Source organism: Pimephales promelas, chromosome 20 (assembly GCF_988280905.1).
Source record: "Pimephales promelas chromosome 20, fPimPro1.hap1.1, whole genome shotgun sequence".
Taxonomy (NCBI): Eukaryota; Metazoa; Chordata; class Actinopteri; order Cypriniformes; family Leuciscidae; genus Pimephales; species Pimephales promelas.
In genome coordinates this window covers 31,926,768-31,954,357 of record NC_142788.1, presented here as the reverse complement: position 1 = coordinate 31,954,357, position 27,590 = coordinate 31,926,768, and the positions used below count along the sequence as shown (strand labels likewise).

The 27,590-nt window shown below is 43.3% G+C and overlaps 2 protein-coding genes across 5 annotated transcripts in view; one reads left to right on the top strand and one right to left on the bottom strand.

Moving 5' to 3' along the window:
- tec (tec protein tyrosine kinase) overlaps positions 1–12,756 on the bottom strand; it is a 23,188-nt gene extending 10,432 nt beyond the window's left edge. Inside the window, exons 1-6 of one of the 3 annotated variants that reach the window (XM_039652283.2) lie at positions 12,608–12,756; positions 10,480–10,653; positions 6,992–7,096; positions 6,501–6,582; positions 5,178–5,306; positions 1–46 (exon numbers count right to left, since the gene is read on the bottom strand). The exon at positions 1–46 is cut by the window's left edge and continues 7 nt beyond it. In XM_039652283.2, coding sequence (XP_039508217.1) covers positions 1–46; positions 5,178–5,306; positions 6,501–6,582; positions 6,992–7,096; positions 10,480–10,617 — 500 coding nt within the window. In that variant the 5' untranslated portion in view covers positions 10,618–10,653; positions 12,608–12,756. Of the gene's footprint in view, positions 47–5,177; positions 5,307–6,500; positions 6,583–6,991; positions 7,097–10,479; positions 10,654–11,624; positions 11,647–12,223; positions 12,338–12,607 lie in introns of those variants that run through there. The other 2 variants (XM_039652282.2, XM_089124563.1) reach the window with 2 other exon arrangements.
- Positions 12,757–14,587: 1,831 nt separating this feature from the next.
- Positions 14,588–27,032, top strand: txk (TXK tyrosine kinase). Of its 2 annotated transcripts, none has more exons than XM_039652293.2 (15): positions 14,588–14,700; positions 16,676–16,727; positions 17,644–17,689; positions 17,767–17,954; positions 18,046–18,105; positions 20,608–20,662; positions 20,749–20,822; positions 20,902–21,029; positions 21,114–21,188; positions 21,375–21,546; positions 23,876–24,092; positions 24,201–24,265; positions 25,529–25,647; positions 25,725–25,882; positions 26,759–27,032. In XM_039652293.2, the coding sequence occupies exons 1-15, from the start codon at positions 14,688–14,690 to the stop codon at positions 26,834–26,836; spliced, it is 1,500 nt and encodes a 499-aa protein (XP_039508227.1). In that variant the 5' UTR covers positions 14,588–14,687; the 3' UTR covers positions 26,837–27,032. The 2 variants fall into 2 exon arrangements, with proteins under 2 accessions (XP_039508227.1, XP_039508226.1); XM_039652292.2 differs by having other exon boundaries at positions 17,641–17,689.
- The last annotated feature ends 558 nt before the right edge of the window (positions 27,033–27,590 follow it).

Sequence of the window (27,590 nt, the reverse complement as noted above, 5' to 3'; positions counted from 1 at the left end):
CCGCCGCTGTCGTCTCCAGGAACCGGAGGGAGAGGTTTACGGGAAACTGGGAGAGAAACACTCGAGTTATTTCTACAGTACAGGAAAACAACACAATCAATGACGCAAACGTCACACATCACAACGACAAATACTTCATGAGAGGCTGAATGAGTGTGAGGCCTTCATTAGAGATGCAAGATCTATATCGGCCACCGTATCGGGCTCGGCTGATACACGTTCAGTTTTCATGTTGTCGTTATCGGCCCAACAATAAAATTTGCCTGATATATTAAAGCTGATAAATGAAGTGTTATTCCCTTCAGATGCGACTGTTCAACATGAGGGCTTTGAACTGCTAGAAATATAACATGTTCTGTCATATCAATACTTGCAAATGAGTGTCAACATGTTCTTAGCAACGTTTCGGTCTCACAACCTTCGTCAGGCATGAACAGTCGCATCATCTAGAGCAGTGGTTCTCAAAGTGGGGTCCGCGGACCCCTGGTGGTCCGCGAGCTAAAGCCAGGGGGTCCGCGAAATAATTTACAACCTAACGTTTTTTTCCATGCTATGAGTCATGTTTTCTTTATCATCTGAAAACATGCTGTTTATTCCTAAGGTAACTTATATAAAGCATTTAACATAAAACAATACAAAGTAGACACTTAAAGTTTTCTATAGATAGATAATCTATGTCTTTGCGTCAAGTAGACTATTCGCTGCTGTTGATTTTGCGGGATGTGCGCCAGAAAGGAGACAGAGAGACGGCATGAACCCGCATCCGGTTCTTTTCTGTATTTTTAAAAGGCATGACATTTTGTAGTCATTTATAATGTAGCCTATACACAAATAAAAAATGGACACTTTACCGTTTCGGATGATGCACTCTTGTCTTATCTATGACCATAAATAAGAGTATTCCTGTTTCCACTGCTGAGGAAAAATTCCCATGTAATTGCGCGCCGGCGTCTCGCGTGCGCGCACAATAGTCAGTTCTAGCACTGCTACTGTAGATTTGACATTAGAAGTCTGATCATTATCAAAATAAAAGTGCATAGTGACAGGGCCGTACCCACAACTGAGGTTGCAAGGATGCACATCGCGATGATACTGACCTTCTCGTCTGAGGTGCTTCAGCAGACTAACAACGATAGCTCGTCAATGTCAAAATGTTTGAGTCGGAGTGAACTCAAAGTTCCCCGCACGACGTTTCAGTCAACGGTCATAAAGTGCGAGATAAGATGTAGGCCTTAATTAAAGGGTTAGTTCACCCAAAAATGAAAATTAAGTCATTAATTACTCACCCCCATGCTGTACCAACCCCGTAAGACCTTCGTTCGTCTTCGGAACACAAATGAAGATATTTTTGATTAAATTTGAGAGCTGTATAACTACCACATTGGCTCCTAAGGGACTGCCTCTTGACGGCCCAGAAAGTCAATGAAGAAAATGTTTAAATATCCCAAGTGACTACCGTGGCTCAACTATATGTTTATCAAGCGACGCGAATACTTTTTGTGCGAAAAAACAAACAAAAATAACGAGTTTATTCGACTATTTCTTTTCTTCCTTGTAGGCCAGAACGAGACTTCCTTATAGATTTCCACGACGCATGCGCGAGAATTGCGATCTGAAGTAGTGAAGCTGGTGTGAGCAGATCGCAAATCTCGCGCATGCGTCGTGGAAATCTAAGGAAGTCTCGTTCTGGCCTACAAGGAAGAAAAAAATAGTCGAATAAACTCGTTATTTTTGTTTGTTTTTTCGCACAAAAAGTATCGCGTCGCTTGATAAACATATAGTTGAGCCACGGTAGTCACTTGGGATATTTAAACATTTTCTTCATTGACTTTCTGGGCCGTCAAGAGGCAGTCCCTTAGGAGCCAATGTGGTAGTTATACAGCTCTCAAATTTAATCAAAAATATCTTCATTTGTGTTCCGAAGACGAACGAAGGTCTTACGGGGTTGGTACAGCATGGGGGTGAGTAATTAATGACTTAATTTTCATTTTTGGGTGAACTAACCCTTTAACAAACTAAACAGCTGTTTTAGAGAAAAGTTTTAAAAAACGACTGAAACAATCAGTTTGCAAAGTATTAATCATGCTCAACTTTAACAAAGGAAAAAGCAGATCAATAGAAACATACTGTGCCCATGAGATATGGATTCATATATTTAACATATACTGTATGTTTTTTTTTAGCTAATTACAGTAGCTCAAGTTAACAACGCACGCACCTATTAAACATAATGCCATTATCATTGTATTCATAGGCTTATGGGCTTTATTTGTGTGCAGAATAGGCCTAATTATTGAAACATTTCTCTTTTAAGGCCATTCCTGATTGGAATATGTGATTGTGTTTCGTGACATCTTGACAAAAAAGAAAAAAAGAAAAGTATGCCACTGACTGACATGCTTCTACTAAATCTATAGTTATCCAATTGTGGGGCCTTAAAACACCTTAAAATGCACATGTGTAGATCAAGAACATCAAAAATTCCTAAGTGAGGGATCCTAAGTGATTCCTAGCAAGATCACTTTCGTTACCTCAGTAGGCTATTTAGAAATTCCTGCATAGTACCCTGGGTGGAGACCATTCATTTTGTGCAAAAATATTTCATTTGCCGCTCACACATTAACTTTGTGCTCAATAACTGTTATAAATATGAGGGGGGTCCTTGGAATTTTTTTTCCCCTGAAAGGGGTCCCTGGCACCAAAATGTTTGAGAACCCCTGACCTAGAGACAGATCGTTTGTTTCGTAATGTGACATATCGGAGTGAAAGGTATGATCAAATACAGGGCGGGACTTGGTTCTGTTGGAGATTGGATGTTGAGATGTGGGCGGGACTTGGTTCTGTTGGAGATTGGATGTTGAGATGTGGGCGGGGCTTGGTTCTGTTGGAGATTGGATGTTGAGATGTGGGCGGGGCTTGGTTCTGTTGGAGATTGGATGTTGAGATGTGGGCGGGGTTTGGTTCTGTTGGAGATTGGATGTTGAGATGTGGGCGGGGCTTGGTTCTGTTGGAGATTGGATGTTGAGATGTGGGCGGGGCTTGGTTCTGTTGGAGATTGGATGTTGAGATGTGGGCGGGGCTTGGTTCTGTTGGAGATTGGATGTTGAGATGTGGGCGGGGCTTGGTTCTGTTGGAGATTGGATGTTGAGATGTGGGCGGGGTTTGGTTCTGTTGGAGATTGGATGTTGAGATGTGGGCGGGGTTTGGTTCTGTTGGAGATTGGATGTTGAGATGTGGGCGGGGCTTGGTTCTGTTGGAGATTGGATGTTGAGATGTGGGCGGGACTTGGTTCTGTTGGAGATTGGATGTTGAGATGTGGGCGGGGCTTGGTTCTGTTGGAGATTGGATGTTGAGATGTGGGCGGGGCTTGGTTCTGTTGGAGATTGGATGTTGAGATGTGGGCGGGGTTTGGTTCTGTTGGAGATTGGATGTTGAGATGTGGGCGGGGCTTGGTTCTGTTGGAGATTGGATGTAGAGATGTGGGCGGGGCTTGGTTCTGTTGGAGATTGGATGTTGAGATGTGGGCGGGGCTTGGTTCTGTTGGAGATTGGATGTTGAGATGTGGGCGGGGCTTGGTTCTGTTGGAGATTGGATGTTGAGATGTGGGCGGGGTTTGGTTCTGTTGGAGATTGGATGTTGAGATGTGGGCGGGGCTTGGTTCTGTTGGAGATTGGATGTTGAGATGTGGGCGGGGCTTGGTTCTGTTGGAGATTGGATGTTGAGATGTGGGCGGGGCTTGGTTCTGTTGGAGATTGGATGTTGAGATGTGGGCGGGGCTTGGTTCTGTTGGAGATTGGATGTTGAGATGTGGGCGGGGTTTGGTTCTGTTGGAGATTGGATGTTGAGATGTGGGCGGGGTTTGGTTCTGTTGGAGATTGGATGTTGAGATGTGGGCGGGGCTTGGTTCTGTTGGAGATTGGATGTTGAGATGTGGGCGGGACTTGGTTCTGTTGGAGATTGGATGTTGAGATGTGGGCGGGGCTTGGTTCTGTTGGAGATTGGATGTTGAGATGTGGGCGGGGCTTGGTTCTGTTGGAGATTGGATGTTGAGATGTGGGCGGGGTTTGGTTCTGTTGGAGATTGGATGTTGAGATGTGGGCGGGGCTTGGTTCTGTTGGAGATTGGATGTAGAGATGTGGGCGGGGCTTGGTTCTGTTGGAGATTGGATGTTGAGATGTGGGCGGGGCTTGGTTCTGTTGGAGATTGGATGTTGAGATGTGGGCGGGGCTTGGTTCTGTTGGAGATTGGATGTTGAGATGTGGGCGGGGCTTGGTTCTGTTGGAGATTGGATGTTGAGATGTGGGCGGGGTTTGGTTCTGTTGGAGATTGGATGTTGAGATGTGGGCGGGGCTTGGTTCTGTTGGAGATTGGATGTTGATATGTGGGCGGGGCTTGGTTCTGTTGGAGATTGGATGTTGAGATGTGGGCGGGGTTTGGTTCTGTTGGAGATTGGATGTTGAGATGTGGGCGGGGCTTGGTTCTGTTGGAGATTGGATGTTGAGATGTGGGCGGGGCTTGGTTCTGTTGGAGATTGGATGTTGAGATGTGGGCGGGGCTTGGTTCTGTTGGAGATTGGATGTTGAGATGTGGGCGGGGCTTGGTTCTGTTGGAGATTGGATGTTGAGATGTGGGCGGGGCTTGGTTCTGTTGGAGATTGGATGTTGAGATGTGGGCGTGGCTTGGTTCTGTTGGAGATTGGATGTTGAGATGTGGGCGTGGCTTGGTTCTGTTGGAGATTGGATGTTGAGATGTGGGCGTGGCTTGATTCTGTTGGAGATTGGATGTTGAGATGTGGGCGGGGCTTGGTTCTGTTGGAGATTGGATGTTGAGATGTGGGCAGGGCTTGGTTCTGTTGGAGATTGGATGTTGAGATGTGGGCGGGGCTTGGTTCTGTTGGAGATTGGATGTTGAGATATGGGCGTGGCTTGGTTCTGTTGGAGATTGGATGTTGAGATGTGGGTGTGGCTTGGTTCTGTTGGAGATTGGATGTTGAGATGTGGGTGTGGCTTGGTTCTGTTGGAGATTGGATGTTGAGATGTGGGTGTGGCTTGGTTCTGTTGGAGATTGGATGTTGAGATATGGGCGTGGCTTGGTTCTGTTGGAGATTGGATGTTGAAATGTGGGCGTGGCTTGGTTCTGTTGGAGATTGGATGTTGAGATGTGGGTGTGGCTCTCACCATCCCCGAACAGGTTGTAGCCTTCGCATCCCGGCGCGAGTTTATCCACTTGTCCACAGCACAGCCACTCGCCCTCCTGCCAGAACTGAGGGTGGAACTTGGCTGCGATATGAGGATTGTGCCTTATCTCTGAGGAAAACACACACACACACAGCTGTCTGCACTGGATGGGTCATGTGTGAGCATTAAAGGGGACATATCATGGAAATCTGACTTTACTCTTGAGCAAGTACTAAAATCGTTTTCCCGGTGCTTCCAAACCCCGAAACCCTGAAACCCAGTAACTCTGTTTTGGTGATTCTTTCTCTGCAAGCAGGTAAATAAACACGTGTCACCGCTGTCTTATAAACACTGACTCAGGAACTGTGGACACTTGTGGAAGAGTTTAACATGATGATGAGATGATCAGTGTAACTCCACAACAACTACACAAACGTCTCCGCTAACATTCAGAAACATGTAAAAGTGAAGCGCTGAGTCTCTCCGGAAGGCGGAGCTAAAGCTGCTGTTACTCCTGATCCTGGATCAGTCAGATGCGCCTGTGCTGTTATTGCCGGAGTATTTGTAGCTTGTGTAAAGGCTCCGCCCTCTTCTGAACAGAGGCGGAGCTAAAGCTCACACCCTAAAACCACGTGTTTTTGCTCAGCCAAAAAGGAGCAAATTTGACATACAATCATAAATGATCTGGTAATTTGAGCTTAAATTTCACACACACATTTTGGGGATGACAGAGATTTATATTACATCTGGAGAAAAGGGGCACAAAACAGCACCTTTAAAGCACAGCTTTCAGTGACATCACAGCTGAATATCAAACGCATCATCGTGTGATTCGCATCAACTCATATAATTATGTTTGTCACAATACTAAAATGTTAAAAGCAAAACTTTACAGATTCATAATCCTCAATATCAGTTCAAACTGAACGATTAACTTCATCTACATGACTTCATAGATCCAACTTACATATTCTGACTAAAGGCATTTAACAAATCTCATCCGGCTGGTGCTTTATATCGTCAAAGTGTGTGTGAAAAGAGAATCAAATGAAGGTGCCCTGGAACGATTATATACCACATATATGATGTTTAAAGACAAAAAAGTATTTTTAAATGATTTGTTTTTGACATATTTGCTATTTGCGGCTCTTCATTCCTCGACAGTGTGTCAGTTCTGCGTTCACTGTGGAAGTGTGACTGTTTCTTCAGTAGTTTCAGTGGTTTTGGGTCGTGTGAATGCGAGAGTTTACAGTACATTCATTAAATACATGTTGCTTATGAAGATCATACACGATTAATGAAACACATGAGGATCTCACTGACCTTCCTTGATGTTCTGGACCCAAACGTTTCGACTCTCATTACTGGGAGCGAAAATATACAGCGTGGTGGAATCATGGACGACCTGAAGCGAGAGAGAGATTGTGATCGGACTCTCGTCCGTGTCTCGTGTTTAAAACAACCAATGTTTTTCCTGGAGGTTAGTGATCTGAAGAACCGTTTGTGGTTCTGTGGATGTTAAAGGTTCCTCGTGGAACCAATGTAGAACCATTATATGAGAACTGAATTGAGCTGGACGATGACATCACTATGTTTTCTCATCTCTATATATAAATGAACTAAATTAATAACTTCTTTACAACAGAATGAATCATCACTGAAGCTTGACTATGATGCTATTTTCTTCAGGAAACAAACTTTGTTGCACTATTCTCCTGTTATCTCTGTAAAGCTGCTCTGAAACACTATTCTACTCTACTACTCTATTGTGTGTGTTTGCATCAGTTTTGATGTTTTGAGGTTGTAATAAAGACCTGGAAGGGGTATTTATTCTGGCAGGGGATGATGGAGGCGCAGTTCTTCACGATCTCCACACACTTGATCCTCTGCAGATCCACCGAGCCCTTCTTCAGCCTCTTCTGCAAAACACAACCCTCAATCACAGTCAATCTCACTCAATCACAGTCAATAACCCTCAATCACAGTCAATCACACTCAATAACCTTCAATCACAGTCAATCACACTCAATAACCTTCAATCACAGTCAATAACCCTCAATCCCAGTTAATCACACTCAATAACCCTCAATCACAGTCAATAACCCTCAATCACAGTCAATCTCACTCAATAACCCTCAATCACAGTCAATAACCCTCAATCACAGTCAATCACACTCAATCACAGTCAATAACCCTCAATCACAGTCAATCTCACTCAATAACCTTCAATCACAGTCAATAACCCTCAATCACAGTCAATCTCACTCAATAACCCTCAATCACAGTCAATAACCCTCAATCACAGTCAATCACACTCAATCACAGTCAATAACCCTCAATCACAGTCAATCTCACTCAATAACCCTCAATCACAGTCAATAACCCTCAATCACAGTCAATCTCACTCAATAACCCTCAATCCCAGTTAATCACACTCAATAACCCTCAATCACAGTCAATAACCCTCAATCACAGTCAATCACACTCAATAACAGTCAATCACAGTCAATAACCCTCAATCACAGTCGATAACCCTCAATCACAGTCAATAACCCTCAATCACAGTCAATCTCACTCAATAACCCTCAATCCCAGTTAATCACACTCAATAACCCTCAATCACAGTCAATAACCCTCAATCACAGTCAATCTCACTCAATAACCCTCAATCCCAGTTAATCACACTCAATAACCCTCAATCACAGTCAATAACCCTCAATCACAGTCAATCACACTCAATAACAGTCAATCACAGTCGATAACCCTCAATCACAGTCAATAACCCTCAATCACAGTCAATCACACTCAATAACCCTCAATCCCAGTCAATCACACTCAATAACCCTCAATCCCAGTTAATCACACTCAATAACCCTCAATCACAGTCAATAACCCTCAATCACATTCAATCACACTCAATAACAGTCAATCACAGTCAATAACCCTCAATCACAGTCAATAACCCTCAATCACAGTCAATAACCCTCAATAACCCTCAATCCCAGTCAATCACACTCAATAACCCTCAATCCCAGTTAATCACACTCAATAACCCTCAATCACAGTCAATAACCCTCAATCACATTCAATCACACTCAATAACAGTCAATCACAGTCAATAACACTCAATCACAGTCAATAACCCTCAATCACACTCAATAACCCTCAATCTCACTCAATAACCCTCAATCACCCTCAATAACCCTCAATCACACTCAATAACCCTCAATCCCACTCAATAACCCTCAATCTCACTCAATAACCCTCAATCCCAGTCAATAACCCTCAATCACAGTCAATCACACTCAATAACCCTCAATCACAGTCAATAACCCTCAATCACAGTCAATCACACTCAATAACCCTCAATCACAGTCAATAACCCTCAATCACAGTCAATCACACTCAATCACAGTCAATCACAGTCAATAACCCTCAATCACACTCAATAACCCTCAATCACAGTCAATAACCCTCAATCACACTCAATAACCCTCAATCACACTCAATAACCAGTCAATAACCCTCAATCACACTCAATAACCCTCAATCACACTCAATAACCCTCAATCACACTCAATAACCCTCAATCACACTCAATAACCCTCAATCACACTCAATAACCCTCAATCACACTCAATAACCCTCAATAACCCTCAATCACACTCAATAACCCTCAATCACACTCAATCACACTCAATAACCCTCAATCTCACTCAATAACCCTCAATCCCACTCAATAACCCTCAATCCCAGTCAATAACCCTCAATCACAGGCAATAACCCTCAATCCCACTCAATAACCCTCAATCCCAGTCAATAACCCTCAATCCCACTCAATAACCCTCAATCCCAGTCAATAACCCTCAATCACAGTCAATCACAGTCAATAACCCTCAATCACAGTCAATAACCCTCAATCACAGTCAATAACCCTCAATCACCCTCAATAACCCTCAATCCCACTCAATAACCCCCAATCACACTCAATAACCCTCAATCACACTTAATAACCCTCAATCCCAGTCAATAACCCTCAATCACAGTCAATAACCCTCAATCACAGTCAATCACACTCAATAACCCTCAATCACAGTCAATAACCCTCAATCCCAGTCAATAACCCTCAATCACAGTCAATCACACTCAATAACCCTCAATCACAGTCAATAACCCTCAATCACAGTCAATAACCCTCAATCACACTCAATAACCCTCAATCACACTCAATAACCCTCAATAACCCTCAATCTCACTCAATAACCCTCAATCACAGTCAATCACACTCAATCACAATCAATAACCCTCCATCAAACTCAATAACCCTCAATCACACTCAATAACCCTCAATCACAGTCAATAACCCTCAATCTCACTCAATAACCCTCAATCACAGTCAATCACACTCAATAACCCTCAATAACCCTCAATCACAGTCAATAACCCTCAATAACCCTCAATCACAGTCAATCACACTCAATAACCCTCAATAACGCTCAATCACAGTCAATAACCCTCAATCACAGTCAATAACCCTCAATAACCCTCTATCTGGGCTGTAGTACCCGAGTCTGGTCTACGTTTTTCTATGGTCTCGGACTCGCTGGTATTCGGACTCGGACTTGTCTCGGTCTCGGCCACTGGTCTTGCCAAATATGGCTTTTGGTCTCGACCGAGTCCAGGTGTCTTTCTATTCTGTTAATAATATTGAGGGAAAAGTGAAACACTGGCCACCTAATAACCAGTGACAGTAGATTATCCTCGAACGTCACACTCTGCGTCTGCATGCCCGTTAATTTTGCATTTGTAAACTTTGCATCAGCCTAACGTCATAAAGTTACAAGTTTGATTAAGTATGGTGGTAGTAGCTAGCTGTGTGCGTGTGTGTGTCATATTTGCGTTAAAAGTGGTTCGGGTAAAATTAATGTTATTTGACATCAGTGATGATTTCTTGAGTTTTAAATTGACAATAGATAATGTGTTTAGGACGAACAGAAATATTCTCCAGGACGCCTACACAACGAAAAACATTTTTGTATGTATAAATACAAGCCCGTGCAGTTCGAAGATTTGGAAAAAATAAAAATCCGGCTATTATTAGAAGTTTTACGGTATTATCAGGCCGATAACGTCAACATTAAAACTAAACATGTATCAGCCGATACCAATATGGTGGCCGATATATCGTACATCTCTTCCCGTAACGTTTAAAGAATGATACAATGAGATGTTCCCACTTATAACCCAAAAAACAGAACATTTTGAAGGCTTTCATGTGTTAATATCATTAGTAAAGCCTCACCTCAGCTCTGAGCTCATAGTACGTGAGTTTGCTCTTGGTGAGCACAAACACCCTCTCTTTATAGTTGAGCGGAGACGTTCGCTTCTTCTGCTGAGAACGTTTGATCAACGTTTCCTCCAGGACGGGTGTCAAGCTCATCTCTGAGGAACCTGAACGCCCAGAGCTGCCATGGACCTGAGAAACACAAGCACATGGTGTGACTCGAAACCTCAGAGCAACAGAAGATTGCAGAAGAATATTGCATCCGAAATAAAAGTTTCTGTTTACAAAATATATGTGTGTGTGCACATGTTTAAGAAAAATGTGTTATTTATATATAAAATATATATAATATAAATTATGTATAAATATAAATACAGTATGAAAGTATTTCTATTTTACACAAAACTACAAAACTATTTGATGTGATGTTTACATCTGGAAGACATATTTTTAAGAGTGTTTGCTCATCTGCAATATGTCTATAGGACGTTTCCTGTCAGATGTCAAATAGATGTTTAGAAGATGTCAGTTTAACATGCATTCCAAATCATTACATCTTAAAGACATCTTCTAATAACTCTTAAAAATACGTCTTCCAGATGTAAACATTACATTAAATAGACTCGAGCTATCTGGGTGTAATCGACTGATCAGTGTTTTTCAGCAGTGGAAAGAGGTTAAAAACAGCCGGAGTGACTACAATCACATAACGCTACATTTACCTCAGGAAACCCAATTAATAACCATAGCACACAAGTTGGTTAGGAAATTTTTTTTTATTTTATCATATATTTACTATTAGTATAAATGAGTAGGCTATTTTGCTAACTAGGTGCAACATATTTATTATATTTTTTACTGATATCATTAAAATATTACAGCCTAAAGTTTATATTTATTTTAAGCCTATATACAATTTAACCTTTAATAATTCCAGCTGACAGGACTCTCTGTTGTCTCTGTTTACAGCAAAAATTAACATCTGTATTAGCTACCTGATATGAATCCATTGAAATCAAGTAAACCCACAAGAATTAAATTGAAATAGTAAAATTTGTATAAAGCAATAATAAAAGCAGTAGCCTATACCAATCATTGCACATGCTCTCACTAAAGTATGTGTAGTTAGGCTACCAAATGTTTTGACAACCAAAATAGCATACCGGTACACTTATCGTGATGCAAATTTTTATCCCCTTCGGAATATAATCATTCTGAAAGAGAGAAGTAAAAATGTCTCTTTCAGGCCATAACAGGAGAATAAAACAGCTCTGAGACTCTAAATCTGAAGCTGAACTTTGAGTGATCTTGATATTGAGGTTCCGTCATTTGTTGTGTATACACACACACACACACACACACACATCAAGAACAATTGCAGTAGAGGTCAAACACTCAATTAAATAAATTAAATCACATTTACATTCATTTCAGATTTGACAGAACACTAACTTCTCTCTTCAAAATCAGCACTAAATATAGATATGAGAAATCGAGTTCCTGAATCAATAACAGCGTGACAACCCTGTAAATGTAATATGAATAAACATAATCATTCGGCTTAAGCTGCCTTTTGTTTGTTTTGTTTAATTGATTGTTGAACAGAAACTCGAATGACCGCAAACAAAATAATTTCTAAAAGAACTTTCATTTTCACTTCCAAACTCCAGTGAAGTGAAGATCATCACAAACAGAGGCGATGGTTTATTCGACAGAGTGACTCGAGCTCCAATAAACGAATTAATATTAAAACATTTCTTACCTCCGGGTAGTGTTCCGCGTGTGCGCGCGAGAGAGAGAGAGAGTGTGTGTGTGTGTGTGTGTGTGTGTGTGTGTGTGTGTGTGTGTGTGTGTGTGTGTGTGTGTGTGTGTGTGTGTGTGTGTGTGCGGTTAGTGATCAGGAAACATGAATCAAGGAAGTTCAGAAGTCTGTTATTATTCATGCTCCTGTTGACATGAAATATATGAAAAATGATTCTTCCGTTTTTTGTTGTTTTTGAACATCGTCGTTTACTTGCCAATTGTATTTAATGTCTAACTGTTGTTGACTGATGTTTGCACATAGATAACGTGACATGTTCTCGTGTGTGTGTGTGTGTGTGTGTGTGTGTGTGTGTGTGTGTGTGTGTGTGTGTGTGTTGTTTACCGTAGTTTGTTACATGAAACGATTTCAGTGGATGCTCAACCATGTTTGTACAGTGAGTGGGTGATTCTGCTTCTTAAAGATCTGCATTTTCTTCCTCTCTCGGCCTTCCACTGCCTGCGAGCCCACAGTGCCGACTGCGCCACCTACTGGACCGATCAGGGATTGTTCTGAAATCTTTCAAGCTTTTAAATCATTGAAATTGAAAAAAAGTATTTGCCATGTAAACGATCGTGATTGGTGGCTTGACGAAAACTGTTCTGTTGACGAAAACTGGCTTGACGAAAACGGTTCACACTCTAAATCAGGATAAATAACATTTTCTGTTGAACAATCAATTCAGCTTCCTTCCGTTATTTTTTTTAATCCCATTTCATGTCTGGAATTGAAAACATGATATAATTTACACGATTCATGTTATTCATAATAATATGTGTGCATTTTTATACTATAATTTGCAAAAAGGTTAAATTGATTAGAACTGCAGTTTGTCACACAGTTGAATGTTCATGGACAGACGGAGGACACGATAAAATAATCCTTCACTTTTAAAAGTTAAAATATTCTGATTCCCAGCGCGAGTTTCCGGCTCTCCTGCGAGTCACATCACACACACACACACACACACACACACACACACACACACACACACACACACACACACGGATGCTTTTATTTTTCCTTTTTATTGAAAATGTTCAAAAACTTTTTAGCAACGTCATCAACTAACTGATATTCCCATTCTCAAATACGTGTAAGTGAATACGTTTAAAAACTGTTAAATGATCATGTTAGTTAATCTCACCCACTGAGTCTGTGGCCGTTTTCAAGAAACGATGGAAGGGTTGCTGAGTTAAAGGGTAACGCGTTAATGGTTTAAATGGTTAACAGGGTTAATTGGTTTATGGGTTAATGGGTTAATGGGGGTAGTGATGGTGATGGCGCAGTGGGTAAGACACATGGCTTTGGTGTGAGAGAAATCACTGTGAGACACCAATGTGATGATGTGTCCCTGATGTGTCCCTAGTTGCTCCAGACCTCTGACATGTATAGCAATTGTAAGTCGCTTTGGATGAAAGCATCAGCTAAATGAATAAATGTACATGTAATGGGTTAGGGTTGATACCAAGCTGCAACCTTCCTCTCTGCCTCTTGAATCAACACTGAGCGAGTTAACCTGCAGTTCCTCCACTGGCCACTAGAGGCGCTGCAGAAGAGACTCACTCATGTTAAAACGCTTCACACTGTACATCTGTTCCTGTGCGAGTTCTGGTGGAGAACAGATATTATTCTGTTTAGATTAATGTGCTAATTATGCAGTAAAGGGTTGTTAGATCTCATAAGTGTGTGTGTGTGTGTGTGTGTTTCCTTTGCTAATGATCATTGGATCCCCAACAAAAGCCTCAGTATTCACTCTTCATGATTCCCCACTCCACTATCTCAGTGTTTATCTGGACCTGGATGGAGATGCTCTCGCGGCTCAAGCGTCTTCATGCGGGAGACAGACTGAGGAGAAGAGTCTTCAGCGATACCCCTTCACACACAGATCCACTACTGTTTATCAGGCAAGTGTGTGTGTGTGTGTGTGTGTGTGTGTGTGTGTGTGTGTGTGTGTGTGGTGGAGGACAGGAGCAGCCTTAAAGCTCCACCCGCTGAGAAGGCCTGGCCATGAACGCCTTCCTCATGAGATAATGAACGGCCAACTCCATCTTGGCTCCTGGTTTGCAGGACGAGGCTGAGGAGGTGTGTGAGGAGGCCGGACCCCTGGAGCGAGTGCAGGAGAACTGAGCATCGAGAGCCGTGCTCGTCCCGCATACACACACACACACACACACACACACACACACACTAGGAGAGGTGTTCATCCGACGACGGACTACCCAGAAGAAGTGTGTGTGTGTGTGTGTGTGTCATTGTTTTCATTTTTTTCATGATGTGACATCCTGTAGCGGAAAGACTGTGTGTGTGTGTGTGTGTGTGTGTGAACTACGTCACCCTTTCCTCCACTCTCATGTTCAAACTTGACACACACACACACACACACATGCCATGCTGACACGGCTGACAGATTCACTGCGGTAAAATGATTCAGTCCAGTGAGTACGACAACATTTCACATCATAATAATAATAATATTACAGAATAATGATGCTGCACTGAAAGTGTGTGTGTGTGTGTGTGTGTGTTTATGTCATATGTGTATTTCATATACGGATCGAACAGCTGTACATGTATATTCAGTGTGTGATATGAGAGTCTCCGCGTTCGGGTAACGCTGCTCTGTATCTGAGGGTCATCGTTACTGTGTAATTATAGATTTAAGAACTGAATACTATTATTAAACAACATGTTGGGGTCAGGTTAGGGATTAGGTTAGGTTCAGGGTTAGTTGCATGTAATTATGAATAATGTATAGTTATTACTGTAGTAGGCCTATATAGTATACAGTAGGGCTGTAATATATGACCCATGTACCTATGACACTGTACAATCAAGTGTAACCCATTAAAAACATCTGCGTCGGCTGCTCGTGAATCTCTAGAAGCTTTTCCTTCTTGTCTTCAAACTTCTTCAAATAATCAATCACGCATAAATGACCAGAGACCACACAAAATTTGAATCCACACAAAAATATATTCCAAGACAATTTAATATTCCCATTAAGTTATGATTTTTTGTCTTCGGAACATTCAAAAAACGTCAAGCTTTAAACATGTTTTTTTTTTTTCAACACCTCCACCAAGAATCGAGGTGTCCATGAGCAAGACGCCGAACCCCAGCTGCTCCCGACGAGCTGGATGGCGCCTTGCATGGCCGTCGGTGTGTGAATGGGTGAATGTGAGGCAAATGTAAAGCGCTTTGGTGGCCATTGGGTCTATGAAAGCGCTATATAAATGCAGGCCTTTACCATTTACCATTACACACTAATATACATGTGTGAGTGTGTGTGTGTGGGTTAGCTGGCGTCCGGGCGCTGGTCTCCTCAGCTCGGTGTTGACAGGAAGACTGTGGTTTGAGCAGATGGTCATTGCAGTGCAGCTTCACACGCTTGATCTCGAGAAACTTCTTCTCTCACACACAGATCCGCCTGATGGAGAAGCTTCTGATCAATTAGCTTTCCAGCACAAATATCGAATCTCCTTTGATGCGCTTCGGTCATGTTTGACCGAAAAATGTTACGTATTGTTTTTTTTTAGAATTTTTTACTTCCTTGGAATGTTACGAAACTTGGTAAAGATATTGGCACTTGCTGTATGAACACGTCACACACACACACACACATCGTGGACATAATCTGAACAGGTAAAATGGTCCTGAAAGCAATAGTCATAAACGACGCATTGGAAAGGAATGAAGAGTTTCCTCTAGAGGAAGCGTTTGGTACTGCAGCCGAACACACACTCACCGAGCGCTTATTTACTGAGAGATCAGCTCACACGCCGAACACAACTTGTTTAGATTTATGACTTTGATTTTCTTGCAGTTTTAGAGTAAAACATGATTTGAAAATATACATTTTATATAAAAATTAAAAATAGTATTTTTGTGCATTTTTCATAATACACATAACATTCATAAAATACATAAAGTTCACTTTCACTTTTTAAAACTTTTCTCACAAGTGTCGTCTTTGAAAAGAGATCAAACTTTAGTCTGTCGCTCTAAAGCATTCAAGATTTACCACAGTTTCAGTTGAAATTTTAATTTTCAGGTCTGTGCTTAAAAAGTGGAAAAAATGGATTATAAAAACAGCAGAATTATAGTTTAGTACCATAAAATCCCCTAAAATACAAAATATTTAATAAAAAACATTATCAAACTAAAATATAGTACATTCAATTAAAAAAACAACAACAATTCGGTCACTTTTGACCGACTCACGAAGAACACCAGAGGGTTAAATCCAGATACATTAACTGGAAAAGAAGGTATTTTTTTATGAAAATGTATCAAAATTTTAGCCTAAAACAAGAAGAAATATCTTCCAACTGGGTCAGAAAAATAATGTTTCGAGGTTCAGCCGGTCGTCCTCCATCGTGTCCCTTCAGCTGTGTGTCTCTCTCTCTCCAGATCAGTCCATCCACTCCCTCTTCTGCTGCTGCTGCTGCGCTCTACAGACCAGGTACCGGGGGTCAGGGGTCCGAGGTACCAGGGTCAGGGGTCAGATGAACCCGGGTCGGGGGTCGGGGGTCAGGGGTCCGAGGTACCAGGGTCAGGGGTCCGAGGTACCAGGGTCAGGGGTCAGATGAACCCGGGTCGGGAGTCAGGAGTCCAAGGTAGCAGGGTCATATGAACCCGGGTCGGGGGTCAGGGGTCCGAGGTACCAGGGTCAGGGGTGTCAGGGAGGTCAGGGCCAGTCTTCTCTAGTAACATCATGTGCAGGGTTGCATGAGTGAGATCTGATCACAGGTTCCTATAAGATTTTCAGGAAGCAAAAATTGACTTGTGATTTAATCTAACAATAGTACTTAAGTTTAATGTTGTGCAGAATGCTGACTTTTTTTGAAAATTTGCTGTTTATTTATTCATTAATTTACTTTCTTACATTCATTTGATGGTCAACAAGAATTTGTTATATTTTAATGTTCCATTATTTTTAATCTTCTGGTCTTCATGATCTCCTGTTCAATCATATTCTTCCTCAGTATGTGGGAAGCAATCACAGGCTAAACATCATCTTGTTTTTCTTTTGAATTTGATTATTTATTTGTTAAATAAATATGTTTGGTTTGTTAGATAATTGTGTCAGAAAACAACACAAACAAAAACAAGTAGGAATATGAATTTTTGCAGTGCTGTCATGACTGCTTGTTTTGCACAATGGAAATATACTGCTTTTACTTCTTAAGGTTTACAAAATAAATAATCTAAAAGTAATGAGACGCACATTTGCCGTGTGATTGAGGAGAGCGTGAGAGTTTGCAGCGCTGCAGAAGTGTGAATAAAGAGCATCTTCTCAAAGGTGTGTGTGTGAGCAAGTAATGCTCTCTCTCTCTCTCTCTCTCTCTCTCTCTCTCTCTCTCTCTCTCTCTCAGTAGCAGCACTCGCGTGGACATGAACAGATATGAGGAATCCGTCCGTACGGTAAACACACACTCCTGCATCTGGTCGTTCATCCATCGGTTGGTTGGTTCTGTAATGATTGTCTTCTGGTGTTTCAGACTCAGTGGTCTCAGAAGAAGCTGCCTCCGTCTCCTCCTGAGGATGATGACAGCGGAGTGATGAAGGTGGTGGCAATGTACGACTTCACCGCCAGAGAGAGTTCAGACCTGACGCTCCAGCGTGGAGAAACATACATCATCCTTCACAAACAAGACCAGCTGTGGTGGAGAGCCAAGGACAGACACGGGTCTGTGTGTGTGTGTGTGTGTGTGTGTGTGTGTGTGTCTGAGAGTTTCTTTAGTTCAGACATGTTGATTTGGACTCAATTTCTCTTTCAGGAACAAGGGTTTCATTCCCAGTAACTATGTTACAGAAATAGGATCTATAGAGGCAAACAAGTGAGTATCGACCCATTCAAATCTTCTCCATCGAGGGGATCGAGGGGTTCAAGGAGTTTAAGGGGATCGAAGAGTTTAAGGGGATCGAGGAGATTAAAGGGATCGAGGAGTTTAAGGGGATCGAGGAGATTAAAGGGAATCTAGGGATCTAGGGGATCGAGAAGTTTAAGGGGATCGAGGAGTTTAAGGGGATCGAGGAGTTTAAGGGGATCGAGGAGATTAAAGGGAATCTAGGGATCTAGGGGATCGAGGAGTTTAAGGGGATCGAGGAGTTTAAGGGGATCGAGGAGTTTAAGGGGATTGAGGAGTTTAAGGGAATCGAGGAGTTTAAGGGGATCGAGGAGTTTAAGGGGATTGAGGAGATTAAAGGGAATCTAGGGATCTAGGGGATCGAGGAGTTTAAGGGGATCGAGGAGTTTAAGGGGATCGAGGAGATTAAAGGGAATCTAGGGATCTAGGGGATCGAGGAGTTTAAGGGGATCGAGGAGATTAAAGGGAATCTAGGGATCTAGGGGATCGAGGAGTTTAAGGGGATCGAGGAGTTTAAGGGGATCGAGGAGATTAAAGGGAATCTAGGGATCTAGGGGATCGAGGAGTTTAAGGGGATCGAGGAGTTTAAGGGGATTGAGGAGTTTAAGGGGATCGAGGAGTTTAAGGGGATCGAGGAGTTTAAGGGGATTGAGGAGTTTAAGGGGATTGAGGAGTTTAAGGGGATCGAGGAGTTTAAGGGGATCGAGGAGTTTAAGGGGATCGAGGAGTTTAAGGGGATCGAGGAGTTTAAGGGGATTGAGGAGTTTAAGGGGATTGAGGAGTTTAAGGGGATTGAGGAGTTTAAGGGGATCGAGGAGTTTAAGGGGATCGAGGAGTTTAAGGGGATCGAGGAGTTTAAGGGGATTGAGGAGTTTAAGGGGATTGAGGAGTTTAAGGGGATCGAGGAGTTTAAGGGGATCGAGGAGTTTAAGGGGATCGAGGAGTTTAAGGGGATTGAGGAGTTTAAGGGGATTGAGGAGTTTAAGGGGATCGAGGAGTTTAAGGGGATTGAGGAGTTTAAGGGGATTGAGGAGTTTAAGGGGATTGAGAAGTTTAAGGGGATCGAGGAGTTTAAGGGGATTGAGGAGTTTAAGGGGATCGAGGAGATTAAAGGGAATCTAGGGATCTAGGGGATCGAGGAGTTTAAGGGGATCGAGGAGTTTAAGGGGATTGAGGAGTTTAAGGGGATCGAGGAGTTTAAGGGGATCGAGGAGATTAAAGGGAATCTAGGGATCTAGGGGCTCGAGGAGTTTAAGGGGATCGAGGAGTTTAAGGGGATTGAGGAGTTTAAGGGGATTGAGGAGTTTAAGGGGATTGAGGAGTTTAAGGGGATCGAGGAGTTTAAGGGGATTGAGGAGTTTAAGGGGATTGAGGAGTTTAAGGGGATCGAGGAGTTTAAGGGGATCGAGGAGTTTAAGGGGATTGAGGAGTTTAAGGGGATCGAGGAGTTTAAGGGGATCGAGGAGTTTAAGGGGATCGAGGAGTTTAAGGGGATTGAGGAGTTTAAGGGGATCGAGGAGTTTAAGGGGATTGAGGAGTTTAAGGGGATTGAGGAGTTTAAGGGGATCGAGGAGTTTAAGGGGATTGAGGAGTTTAAGGGGATTGAGAAGTTTAAGGGGATCGAGGAGTTTAAGGGGATTGAGGAGTTTAAGGGGATCGAGGAGATTAAAGGGAATCTAGGGATCTAGGGGATCGAGGAGTTTAAGGGGATCGAGGAGTTTAAGGGGATTGAGGAGTTTAAGGGGATCGATGAGTTTAAGGGGATCGAGGAGATTAAAGGGAATCTAGGGATCTAGGGGATCGAGGAGTTTAAGGGGATCGAGGAGTTTAAGGGGATTGAGGAGTTTAAGGGGATCGATGAGTTTAAGGGGATCGAGGAGATTAAAGGGAATCTAGGGATCTAGGGGCTCGAGGAGTTTAAGGGGATCGAAGAGTTAAAGGGGATCGAGGAGTTAGAGGAGTTTAAGGGGATCTAGGGATCTAGGGGATCGAGAAGTTTAAGGGGATTGAGGAGTTTAAGGGGATCGAGGAGTTTAAGGGGATTGAGGAGTTTAAGGGGATCGAGGAGTTTAAGGGGATCGAGGAGTTTAAGGGGATTGAGGAGTTTAAGGGGATCGAGGAGTTTAAAGGGAATCTAGGGATCTAGGGGATCGAGGAGTTTAAGGGGATCGAAGAGTTTAAGGGGATCGAGGAGTTAGAGGAGTTTAAGAGGATCTAGGGGATCGAGTAGTTTAGGGGTATCAAGGAGTTTAAGGGAATCGAGGGGATCAAGCTCCTCAGCTCACTCAGCAGTGTGAACATGTTTTAAGAGAAAACTCTTAATTAAGAACTTTTACTGCTATTTAGGAGAACTCTTCGGGGTAAGATAAAATGTTTTGTGAATACGGCCCGAGATCATTCAGAGTTAACAGTTCACTGACTGGTCATTGTGTGTGTGTGTGTGTGTGTGTGTGTGATGATTATCTTCATCAGCTGGTACTGCAAGAATGTTAACAGAGCTGAAGCAGAACATTTACTAAGACAAGAGGTGAAGAAGCTTATCCATTCAACATCAATAATTGATCAATCGTCATCATCATGATGATCATGCGTGTGTGTGTGTGTGAGTTTCAGGGGAAGGACGGAGGGTTTGTGGTCAGAAGCTCCACTCAGCCCAGTGGATACACAGTGTCAGTTTACACACACAGGTAAAGAAGCATCAATGCACTGACTGATCCACTGACTGAATGATTGATCCACTGATTAATCCACTGATTGATTGATCAGTTCAGGTAAAGGCGAGGTGAGGCACTACCAGATAAAGCAGACAGACACAGCTCAGTTTTACTTGGCAGAGAATCACGTGTTCAGCTCTGTTCCTGAACTCATCAACTACCACAAATATAATGCGGCAGGTACTGGCATGAATTCTGCTCGACTCTATTCTGTCCTTTTGTTGCGGTGCAACGAGGAGCTGAAGATCTGCTGTGTTTGATCAGGGCTGGTGGCCAGACTGCGATATCCCATCGGGCCAAAGGGCCAATGCCTGCCGGCGACAGCAGGGTTCAGTTCAGGTCAGACTACCGGCACACACACGTGACCGCTCTCTGACACTCTCATAGTCAGCTTTATGGACCCTTTTCACAGTTACACCTAGTGTCGCAGATACACATGTTGCATGTTTCCTGTCTTAGTGTGCAGATCTTTACCTAATGATCTGGTATTTGGACTGAATGTTGAAAGTTCTCCTTGATGTGCAGATAAATGGGAGATCAACCCGTCGGAGCTGACCTTCATGAAGGAGCTGGGCTGTGGCCAGTTTGGAGTGGTGCGACTGGGAAAGTGGAGGGCGCAGCATAAAGTGGCCATTAAAACCGTCAGGGAAGGAGCCATGAGTGAAGATGATTTCATAGAGGAAGCCAAGATCATGACGTAAGACACATGCTGAACGAGTGGAAAGTTGCTGTGAAGCTGGAAAATGTGGTGGGTGGGCAAATGTGTGTGTGTGTGTGTGTGTCACACGTCACAGCAGATCCACTTCCTGCGCGGTGAGCGTTAGATTCTTATCAGTCCTTCATTCAGTGTCTGTCTCTTTTTTTAACTTTCTCTGTGCGTTGTTCAGATGCTTCTGGAAGAAGCTGGAGGTGTGTGACGGAAACACACACTCATTCTGCTGGCTTTACACTGCAAAAAATCTTGTTTCCAGCACAAATTTCAAAAAATTCTTAAATCACAATACATAAAAGCAAAATGACCGAAAACATTAAGTCTTGTGTTTAAAAAAAAAAAAAAAAATCAAAATTAAGAACACCTATCTGCCAGTGGAGTCCGAACAATAATCTTGTTTCCCTTTGAATTAAGTTTGTTTTTCTGACCCAGTGGCAGATATTTGTTCTTGTTTTGAGCTTAAAGGGTTAGTTCACTCAAAAATGAAAATTAAGTCATAAATTACTCACCCCCATGCTGTACCAACCCCGTAAGACCTTCGTTCATCTTCGGAACACAAATGAAGATATTTTTGGTTAAATTTGAGAGGTGGATCACTGCTACATAGGCTCCTTGACGGCCCAGAAAGTCAATGAAGAAAATGTTTAAATATTCCATGTGACTACAGTGGCTCAACTATAAGTTTATCAAGCGACAAGAATACTTTTTGTCTGGAAATAAAACAAAAATAAAGACTTTATTCGACTATTCCTTTTCTTCCTTGCGGGCCTGAGACGAGAGTTCAAGAGATTTCCACGACGCATGTGCGAGAATTGCGCAAGAAGTAGTAGAAAAATAACGCAATTCTCGCTCATGCGTCGTGGAAGTCTCTTGAACTCTCGTCTCAGGCCTACAAGTTTTGTCTTCCGCCATATGCGCTCTACTCTTCTGCATCGACTTTCATATTTTGCACAGCTGTTAAGTTTCTCCAAGGTGCTGTTTGTCTACCACTATCCTTCCTGACTTTCACAGGAGCAATATCATCAATTACACTCTTAACTTTTGAGTTAAAAGAATCAAGGAGAGAATCAACAGAGTCGGCGGATATGCTCGGTTTTAAAGATTTAGATTCATAAATAGCACACCAGTGTTCTCATTTAAGCATCTCTTCTTGACAAACACAGACAGCTTCAGTGGCAGGAGAGATCAATATATCAAAGAAAATACAGAAGTGATCAGACAGTGCTACATCCTTAAAGGAATAGTTCACCCTGAAATTAATTTTTGACATGTTTTATCTTACCTCAAGGGCATCCAAGATGTAGGGGTCTTTGTTTCCACAGTATTTTCAATTTTGATATTTTTAGGTCAAACCGTTCTTGTCTGTCAGTCATATAATGGAGGTCTATGGTCACCACCTCAAAGAGCATGCAGAGAGAAGTCCAAATTAAACATGATTTAATGACTCGTTAATGTAAGTACACATTGATGGCCTAAGACACGAAACGAGCGGTTTGTGTGAGAAAACAAACTGAATTTATGTAGTTTTTACCTCTTTTAACACAGTCACGTCCAAGTAATCTGAGGGCACGGGCGCTTCGGTCTGCGCACTGCACTGCAGCTGATAGACAGGCACACACACACACACACACACACAGAGATAGATAGACATACAGACGGACGGACGGACAGATAGACAGGCAGAAAGACAGAGACAGACAGAGAAATGGACAGACCGATACAGACGGACAGAAAGACAGAGCGATAGATAAATAGACATACAGACGGACAGACGGACGGACAGACGGACGGACGGACAGACAAAGAGACGGACAGACGGACGGACGGACGGACAGACAAAGAGACGGACAGACGGACGGACAGAGAGACAAAGAGACGGACAGACGGATGGACAGACAAAGAGACGGACAGACGGACGGACGGACAGAGAAACGGACAGACGGACGGACAGAGAGACAAAGAGACGGACGGACGGACGGACAAAGAGACGGACAGACGGACGGACGGACAGAGAGACGGACAGACGAACGGACGGACGGACAGACAAAGAGACGGACAGAGAGACGGACGGACGGACAGAGAGACAAAGAGACGGACAGACGGACGGACAGACAAAGAGACAGACAGACGGACGGACGGACAGAGAGACGGACAGACGGACAGACAAAGAGACGGACGGACGGACGGACGGACAGACGGACAGGCGGATGGACAGACAGAGAGACACACAGATACAGAGAGACGGACAGACGGGTAGATGACCTCTGTGTGTGAAGCACTGGTTCAGTCGTCTCATGATGGTGTGTGTTTGCAGGCGTCTCTGTCACCCTAAGCTGGTCCAGCTGTACGGTGTGTGTGTGTCTCAGAGGCCCATCTGCATCGTGACCGAGTTCATGGAGAACGGCTGTTTGCTTCACTTCCTGCGGCAGCACAGCAAGACTCTGGGGCGCGTGCAGATGCTCTTCATGTGTCAGGACGTCTGTGAAGGCATGGAGTACCTGGAGCAAAACAACTTCATACACAGAGACCTGGTCAGAATCAAACTAACCCGAACCCTAACACTGGATGGATGGATGTCAAAGATCATATTCAAGAAAAGGGTCACATGACGTTTTAATTTCGTGTGTGTGTGTTTTCAGGCCGCGCGGAACTGCCTGGTGAACGAGAGGAACGTTGTGAAGGTGTGTGACTTCGGCATGACCAGGTCAGAGAACTCTCGCTGTCTCTTCATCTTCACACACACCTCTCACACTGTTCATACGGCACACACAGGGACTGAGAGTAGGGTGCAAATAGGGACGCACTGAAGAAAAGTCATCCTGACGCCACAGATCTCTGGGTTTTCGTCATCCAAAAACATCATGTCATGTTTTGGTTGCATGTAGTTCTCTTTCATAGGTTCACTCGCAGCTGCGAAGCGAGGACGCAATGGGAGCGCACTGAGAGCGGTGCTGGTTATCAGGAGAAGAGATTTATCTAGCCCATGCTAGTTAGCATTCTTCCTTCTAAGCCCTGTAGGATCACCAGGCAGGTTTGGCACTTCATACCATGGCCATTCCTCAGGCCTACCTGGGGGACATCCAAGAGGATGGGAGGCTTTACACCGGAAGAGCGACTTAGCATGCGGCTGGGTGCACCATGGCAGGTTTGGGGGATGTTGAGCGCCACCTATGGCTAAATCCCACCGAAATCCGCAAAAAAGATGAAGGTCTTTCTACTGGACACCACTATCTGCCAGTCGGGTTTGTTTGGAGAGGTGGTCAACTCAGTGGTCGCAATCAGCTGCCCTTAAGCAGTTTATGCCTAGGATGGTTCTACCTTTCTGGTAGAACTATCCTGGTGCAGATTCGAGCAGGGGACTCACCATGGACCTGAAGGACGCCTATTTCCACATCCAGGTCATTCCACGGCACAGGAAGTTCCTCCGGTTCGCCTTTGGGGAAAAGCTGTACCAGTATTGGGTCCTTCCATTTGGTCTAGCTTTGGCCCTGCGGACGTTCTCCAAGGTCATGCACATCCAGGGCATCCGGGTGCTAAATTATCTAGATAACCAGCTCATTCTGGCTCATTCCAGAGAGTCGGTGTGTCATCACAGGGACGTCCTTCTCTACCACGTCCGGCCTCTAAACTCAGTCTAAACTCCTTCTCAGCAGGTGTGTAACTCGATTCTCTCTCGATGCAGGCCTGTCCGGCCCCAGCTCGAGTTCCCAGTCCCTGTGCGTGCTTGGCCCATTTCCGCATGAACAGGTCGCTTAGTTAAAGGAGAGTTCTTTGTTGGTTCAGATCCAGCAGTGTTTAGCTTGGCATGTGAGATATATCGTTCCCATTGCATCATGGGTAAAGCACAACAGAAGTGTTTTCTAGAATATTTTTAATGACTTACACTGCAAAAAATGATGTTCTTCCTCAGTGTTTCTGTCTTGTTTTTCCAGCTCAAACATCTAATCCTCCTTCACTCCTCCGGCAGGTACGTGGTGGACAACCAGTACACCAGCTCCATGGGCTCCAGGTTCCCCGTCAAATGGTCTCCACCTGAAGTCCTGCACTTCAACAAGTTCAGCAGCAAGTCAGACGTCTGGTCCTTCGGTGAGGCCTGGGGTCAGAGGTCGAGTGTGTTGTGTGTGTTTGTGTTATCAAGGTGTTGAGCATGTGTGTGTGAGCAGGTGTGCTGGTGTGGGAGGTGTTCTCGGAGGGCCGGAGCCCGTTTGAGAACCGCTCGAATGTGGAGGTGGTGGAGGAGGTAACGCAGGGCGGGCGTCTGTACAGGCCTCACCGCGCGTCAGGACACATCTACAACATCATGTACCGCTGCTGGCACGAGGTTAGACACACACACACACACACACACACTGCCTTACGGCTGGAATACACCACACCCGATGGACTATCCAGTTGGAGGAGATCAGACATGTTTGATATTCCCAGTTTGATGGCAAATGTTTTCGGGTGTATTCATATCTGTCTTATTGGGTTCAACTGAATCGAACTCAAGTTGTTTCCCCCTTGGTGTGAATACAGCAATCACACTCGAGGTGGTCTCAGTCCGGTTCCAAACCAACTCTGGTAAGGGTCGTTCAAGGTGTGAACATGACCCGTCCCAATTGCAGACAACACTGGGCGTGCAGGGAATATATATATAAACAGTATATCTTCTACCGATTCTAATCATTCTAAAATTTCAAGTATGTATTTTCTAAAGTATTACACTTCTTAAACTTTGAAGTTCTACTTAAAGTTAGTTAAAATTGTAAACATGGTTAAACATAAGATATAATTCGTCTTGTGTATATCTAACGGGCGATCTTTAGTCTCACAAAAAGAGACAGGGCTGTGACAATTTATTTTTGCATTTGATTACAGGGCAGTCTTGCCCTCAGCAAAATGGCGGACGCGTTGACGTATCGCAGCAACACTCCAAAGCGGCCAATAGGGTGTCTCTGAATTGATTATGTCTATAAGCACCAGCACGTCCCAGTCGGGTTCGGCACTTATTTGGTTCCCCTGGAAATATTTCCGTTGGGTTCTGTGTTATTAGGTATTGTGAGTATTGGAGCAAACGTGTGTTGTGAAACTGTACTGTAGCGCTTAAAAGTGGTGTTGTGTGTTCCAGCTGCATGTGTCTATCGCTGACATCATCAGCATTCTGAATAACTACTCTACCACTGTGTGTGTGTGTGTGTTTCTTTTTTGTTTTCAGAGACCTCACGGACGACCATGTTTCTCTGAGCTACTGCAGAATATCAGAGAGATCATTGAAGAGGAGACCGACACATAAACACACACACTCATCTCGCTCACATAAACACAGATGTAAACACACACAGTGTGATGAACTGACATCAGCAGTGAGATATTGAGATGATTGTCACACTGTAGATGGTCAGCTTCATGTCTGTAAGTTCACATCAGGGGAGATGCTGTTCGATGTGTAAAAACAAATCGCTTAATAAACTGAACCTTTTCTATCAAAATATTTAGAATGCAGAACGTTTTCTGGGAGGTCTTGTGTGTGTGTGGACTTAAAGGATTAGTTCACTTTTGAAAAAACTTTTGCTGATAATTTACTCGCCCCCATGTCATCCAAGATGTCCATGTCTTTCTTTCCTCAGTTGAAAAGAAATTTAGGTTTTTGATGAAAACATTCCAGGATTTTTCTCCATATAATGGACTTCAATGGGAACCGGATGGTTCAGGTCCAAAAGACAGTTAATAACAGTTTCAGATGCAGCTTCAAATGTCTTTAAACGACACCAGACGATGAATAAGGGTCTTATCATGCGAAACGATCGGTTATTTCAAAACTTATTCCAAAAATGTAACTTTTCTAAGGACAAATGCTAGCCTTGCTCTATTCTGTGAGGCGCGTTTGTAACGTCACGTATTACGTAATTACGTTCAAAAGGTCACGGGCGACGTAGCCGGAAGTACAGAATCAAAATCGTCCGACATCGCTGTTTTACCTTTCAATTCCTTTTTTGTAAACGGTGTTTGAGTTAGTTTGCACGTTCAACCTATGCGTTCAACTAGTA

What these genes read in the sequence shown, in the direction of transcription:
- txk (XM_039652292.2), top strand. An exon ending in GGATCTATAGAGGCAAACAA is followed by an intron (nt 18,106 to 20,607) that starts GTGAGTATCGAC and finishes TATCTTCATCAG; the next exon opens with CTGGTACTGCAAGAATGTTA. An exon ending in GAGGAAGCCAAGATCATGAC is followed by an intron (nt 21,547 to 23,875) that starts GTAAGACACATG and finishes GTGTGTTTGCAG; the next exon opens with GCGTCTCTGTCACCCTAAGC.